The 5,988-nt window shown below is 43.2% G+C and overlaps 1 protein-coding gene across 1 annotated transcript; it reads right to left on the bottom strand.

Moving 5' to 3' along the window:
- Positions 1-487: 487 nt before the first annotated feature.
- UQCRFS1 (ubiquinol-cytochrome c reductase, Rieske iron-sulfur polypeptide 1) lies at positions 488-5,247 on the bottom strand. The gene is made up of 2 exons (XM_005910801.3): positions 4,969-5,247; positions 488-1,308 (listed from the first exon to the last, which is right to left on the bottom strand). Exons 1-2 carry the CDS (start codon positions 5,180-5,182, stop codon positions 698-700), a joined length of 825 nt encoding a protein of 274 aa, XP_005910863.1. The 5' UTR covers positions 5,183-5,247; the 3' UTR covers positions 488-697.
- Between the last annotated feature and the right edge of the window lie 741 nt (positions 5,248-5,988).

Genomic DNA, 5,988 nt, shown 5'->3' with positions numbered 1-5,988 from the left:
CTCAGATATACTATGCCCTCTCTGCCTCCTGACAGGATGGATGTATGAGCTCTGGGGGACATAAATACCTCCACCAGATGAAGGAAATAAAGGAGCAGCACTTCCATTTTGGAAAGCTGCTCTCAGAAAATACCCCACACCACTGCCTCTTAAAACTGAAGAATTCTAATTAATAAGTTACTCCCATAAATGATGAATAAAACTTCTTGGCCTGTCATACAGGTGGGAGTGGAAGGTGTGCATAGCCAGGTGTGCAAAACAGCAAAGAAACTTGGATACTATTGTTTCTGCCAATGCCAAAAAACATCTCCCAGGTCTTGGGAGATGACCGGCTAATTCTACCTCAACCTAACAATGAGCTCTGTAGAATCTCTGTCCCTCACAGAAGAAAGTAAATAATTAAGAAAGTCAACTACAGATTTCACAAATATTTTATACACTCATCTACAATTTTTAATTAGAATTAACTATCAAAGACACTGCACCCTTTGAGCATAACAATGTTTAATGGGGGCTTTTTTAGGTGAATGCTTGAAAGTATTCAACATTAAATTCAATTTACATGTTTGCAAACACATTATTAGCAATTCTTAAATATTTCAAATCAACTAATTCAAAGCACAGAAGGCTTGTTCTCAAGTAACTCTTGTGAGGTGACATGAAGACTGAAAGAAGCCTGTAACTCGAGTCCAGGTGTCTAACCAACAATCACCATATCATCGCTGGTGAACTCATATGAGGGAACTTCAAGGTTGAGAGGTGCAGGCCCCTTCCTGATCCTGCCAGACGCATCATAGTGTGACCCATGGCAAGGGCAGTAATAACCACCAAAATCTCCTGCATTTGCAATGGGTACACAACCAAGATGAGTGCAAACACCTATCAAGATAACCCACTCAGGTTTCTTTACTCGTTCTAAGTCATGCTGTGGGTCCCTCAACTGGGACACTTCAACTGCAGCTTCCTGGTCAATTTCCTTCTTGGTTCGATGGCGCACGAACAGGGGCTTGCCTCTCCATTTGAAAGCCATGTTCTTCCCCTCTGGAATATCGGATAGCTTGATTTCAATTTTCGACATGGCCAACACGTCGGCAGAAGCGCTCATGCTGGAAACAAACTGAGAGACGACATTCTTGGCGGCATATGCGACACCCACAGTAGTTGTTGCAGTCACCAAATAGGAGAAACCTTTCCGAGCCTCACTGCTCTCTTTCGAAGACTTTGTACTATCTAACACTTCAGGGCGACGATAGTCAGAGAAGTCAGGCACTTTGATGTCTGTATGGGAATAACGAACAGAAGCAGGGACTGAAAGATAAACAGAAGGTTAAAAAAACACAATTAGATGAGGACCCTGAAAGAGGCATACATCAGGGAATGGGCCCTTATGAATTCATAAGCAAAAACAAAATTATTAAAACGTGAAATACAGCACTCACTGGTCTCAGAAATGGCCAAGTGGCAGTGCCAGCAAATAAAATACTGAAAACAAAATTAACTCAACCACTACCTATCATATTGGTATGAACTCATAATATGTATAATTGACTCCACCTGATAGAACACTGCTGATTCAGAATTTGTAACAATTCAGTGCATCAGGTTAAAAAAAGTTAAACAGTACTGCAAACAGCAATATTTTAACTCTCCAAAAATTCAACCCAAGATATACTGTGAAACTATGCTAAATATCATCCATATTTTCTGGATTAGAAGAGACCCTAAAACTCATCTAGTCCATTCATTAAACTGATATGAACATCTTATTAACCCAAATGTCTAACTTTATATTCCTAACTACCTGGTCTCCGAACTTCTAAAAATTCATAACTTAAGAATTGTTAAGATAATAAACATTCTGTAAACAGTATAAATGTAGTAGCAGAAAACTTAAAAGAGATTTCTATTTTAGATTTTGGGGTAAAAATTCAAGTAAAACCACTAATGGGCAGAAAAGACACCCTTATCAGACTATGTAACTATCAAAATCAAATGAAATCTCCAAAAGAACCAATTATTTCAATTCAGTATAATAAAAAAAGAGCAATTTTTTTCATATTTAACATCAGTGAAGGGCAGTAACATCTATAAGAGTCGGGTATTACTATTTTTTTTTAACTGCTGTGGATCTCTCAACTGGGACACTTTACTCCAGGCCATAAATAGGCCAATGTTAATATCAAATGAACATTAAATAACCAAATAATTACTGTTTATGCAGTACAGTAAGTCCCCCATATACAAATGAATTCTGTTCTGAGAGCGCATTTGTGAGTTCAATTTGTTCCTAAGTCCAACAGAGTTAGCCTAGGTACCCAACTAACACAATCAACTACACAGTACTGTACTGTAACAGGTTTACAATACTTTTTACACAAATAATACATAAAAAAACAAACACAAAAAATAAAATATATTTTTAATCTTGAAAAGTACAGAAGTACAACAGGTGGCAAACAGGGTGGCATCAAAGAAACAGGCAAGAGGTGCCCACTGGAGAAGGGAGAGGAGGTGGGAGATGGTAGAGCTGAAGAACAGTCAGAAATAGAGGAGACAAAGGGCAAGCTGCAATTTCACTCACGCCTGACGCTGATGGAACACATGTTCGAATCTTTGAAAGTTCAAAACTTGGAGGTTCTTATTGTATTACGGATGCAACAGTTTACTTTTTCAAACAACAGGTATGTCCTGTCCCATACCATTTTTTAATGTCTGACAAAAAATTAACTTACAGTATCACCTTTAAGTATGTTTCAGAAAGTAAATCTCTTTTGCAAAGTGCATATTCGTTTAAAAAAATCTACAACACGGATCTGCTTTTTAGAAAAGGAGACACTAAAAACTCCTCAGTTTTAGAAAATGTTTCCAAAAGAAACATGAACTTATAAAAAGCATTGTCACATAAGCTGCAATTCTACTGGACCTACTAGGCTGTCTCACCTAACATACTGCCTTGAGCAGTCAAACATGACAGTAAGGAATATGTTTCACATGGTCAGTAATTTAATGGAAGCCATAAGTAGTCAAAAACAATGGAGAAACCTATCTATGTACTTTTCTAACTCACTCAACATTTTTTGGAGGGGACAAGGACACAGGTAGTGACTACTGGATACTCACAACTATAGCAAAGTGACATTATACCACATACTACCCTACTTAAGCGTGACTGACTTTCCCCTAGGACTGTCTGGGATTACACAGGAAAGAGATGCATAGCATACCTAAAAGATAAAGAAACCCAAGTTCATACTTAAAAGCCCTGTCTACAATCCTTCCACACAGGGAAATGCAGAGAATACTAAAGAGAATGACTTTGACATTATCATCCAGAGATTTGGTAGCAAAAGAAATCCAGTTGTCTACTCACATTTTATTAGTAGGTTACACTTTATATTGAACTCCATCATTAAGAACACTTTGGGAAATTAAAAGTGCTATATATTGTAAAAATCATTCTCTAAATAATTCACATGAATTCTATTAGGTGTGACTTTTAGTAGCAAAGACGTTAACTATATTTAGCTCTAAATGAAAACAAAATCAAATACTTATAGAAACATCATCTAGAAATGGAGAAAAATTAAGGCATTATAACAAAACAGTTTTGTTTTAAAGTGAGCTCTGCTGCTGCTGCTAAGTCGCTTCAGTCGTGTCCGGCTCTGTGTGACCCCACAGACGGCAGCCCACCAGGCTCCCCCGTCCCTGGGATTCTCCAGGCAAGAACACTGGAGTGGGCTGCCATTTCCTTCTCCAAAAGTGAGCTCTAATGTATCCCAGTTCAGGGATCTTCTTCTGCCTCAACTGCCCCTTACCATACCCTCTATTAACCATCTTTCCACAAACCATCTATACAGAAAATTTTAACGTGAACTTAAGCTTCAAGCTGAAGTCACGATTACAGAGAACACGTTTGCCTTATACCTCTATTACCTCTTGGAAAAGTCAGATAAGCCCGTGATTTTTAGAAGAAACTCTTTAGCCATATGACCAACTCCAAGATATTTTTCATCTTTGTTACTGAAATTTTCTCCTCCCTAATTGTTTCCCATTTGGGTCCAAATTACCGGCTTGGGCAATTTCTCTAAAACCGGGGGGCACACTAAGAAAAACTGTCACTTTATTCACTCACAAATACTCTGCACCAACTACACGCAAAATCTGAAGTTGTGGAAGATAGAAAAATAAAGGATACTCTCTATACCTTGAAGCTCAAGGTCAGAGGAATCCTCAATAAATCCAATACAGAATAGAAAGTGTTATGTGCTATAAAACATAAAGGAATCAGCAACATAAGATTTTACTAACCTGATCCTGAACTGAGAGGATAGGTAAAACTTGGAAATGTGGAAGACTGGGAGGGGCGTTTAGAGTAAAGATAAAGGATGAATGCAGGCCGAGTTAAGAGGGTGGGGGACAACTTGGTGTAGCGCCAAGGTCAATGGGACCAGGCAAGTAACAAAGAATGAAGCAGGCCTGATGAGGACTGTGATGAACTGGAGAAGCACTTGCTTCAGTGAAGGGTGCAACCAGTACACACGATAATGGAAACCAGAGCCCAGCACTGCCGACATTCAACATTTCCAGAGGCGCCAAAGATGGTCCGTTTTTAACAACTATGCAGGTAAAGGTCGACTACAGGTACCTGGCTCACAAGCTGCCAATTAAGGATCTCCACACAGTGCATAAAAACAGAACAAGGCACCAAAGATAAACTAGGATCTGCTGACAAGAGGCGTAAAATACACTCTTGGTGACAGCCTATGGCTAAATCAGTCTTTCAAATCTTTCACTATTACAGAGGCCTGGGAGGCGCAGAGGCCTACCCAAGGTCAACCAGGCCCGCAGGCCATGCCATTCCCAACCAGGGCTCTGTTCCATTACCCGCAGCCCCCTGCCCTTCTCGACTGCTCCCTGAGTCCAGGGCCGGAAGGAGCAAGACAAGAGGCACCCTTCAGCCCGGCTCACCATTGAGGCTCACGGAAGCGACCAAAGGCCGGCCCGCGGCCTGGCCTCTGAGCGACTCCCGGCACAGGACGGAGCGCTTCAAGTCCAGCACAGGCGACTCCGAGGTGGCGGGCACCGCGGCCTGTACCAGGGGCCGCAGCGCGCCCGCCACCCCGCGGGACGTGGCCGATAGGACGGGCGCGAATGGGCCCGAGCGGGCGGCAACCGACAACATGGCGACAGCAGCTCCAAAATCCAAGCCGGTCACAGGGACGACCTTCCGGCCGCAGCGCAGGCGCGAACGGGCGACGAGGGCGCGGGATCGTGACGTCAGCGCGCCAGCTGAGGGGAAGCCCCGCCTCCACAAGGGGCGGGGCCAGCACGGAAAGCCGCGGCGTCGAGGGCGGGGCGAGGGCCCGAGCGCAGGATGAGGAGTGATCTCATTTGTTAGCGCCTGGTTACCAACAAAGGTCCGTATAGTCAAAGCTATGGTTTTTCCTGTGGTCATGTATGGATGTGAGAGTTGGACTGTGAAGAAAGCTGAGCACCGAAGAATTGATGTTTTTGAACTGCGGTGTTGGAGAAGACTCTTGAGAGTCCCTTGGAGTGCAAGGAGATCCAACCAGTCCATTCTGAAAGAGATCAGCCCTGGGATTTCTTTGGAAGGAATGATGCTAAAGCTGAAACTCCGGTACTTTGGCCACCTCATGCGAAGAGTTGACTCATTGGAAAAGACTCTGATGCTGGGAGGGATTGGGGGCAGGAGGAGAAGGGGACGACAGAGGATGAGATGGCTGGATGGCATCACTGACTCGATGGACGTGAGTCTGAGTGAACTCCGGGAGTTGGTGATGGACAGGGAGGCCTGGCGTGCTGCGATTCATGGGGTCGCAAAGAGTTGGACACGACTGAGCGACTGAACTGAACTGAACTGATGTCTAGTGGCTTGAGTGTCTGCCTCTGGTATTTGCCCCAAGAAAGGCGGCAAAGGAGGCCACCAGAAATGTCACAGGGGCCGATTTTGCCCCCGTTCGGGCAAAA

This window comes from Bos mutus, chromosome 18 (genome assembly GCF_027580195.1).
Source record: "Bos mutus isolate GX-2022 chromosome 18, NWIPB_WYAK_1.1, whole genome shotgun sequence".
In the NCBI taxonomy this organism is placed as follows: Eukaryota; Metazoa; Chordata; class Mammalia; order Artiodactyla; family Bovidae; genus Bos; species Bos mutus.
Note: the sequence above shows the minus strand (reverse complement) of the source record. Positions and strands in the feature narration are given on the sequence as shown.

Bases quoted from the DNA above. Each gene is read 5' to 3' on its own strand.
- UQCRFS1 (XM_005910801.3), bottom strand. From the start codon at position 5,182: ATGTTGTCGGTTGCCGCCCGCTCGGGCCCATTCGCGCCCGTCCTATCG. The intron at 1,309-4,968 runs GTGAGCCGGGCT...TTTATCTTTCAG, and splicing joins CGCTTCCGTGAGCCTCAATG to TCCCTGCTTCTGTTCGTTAT.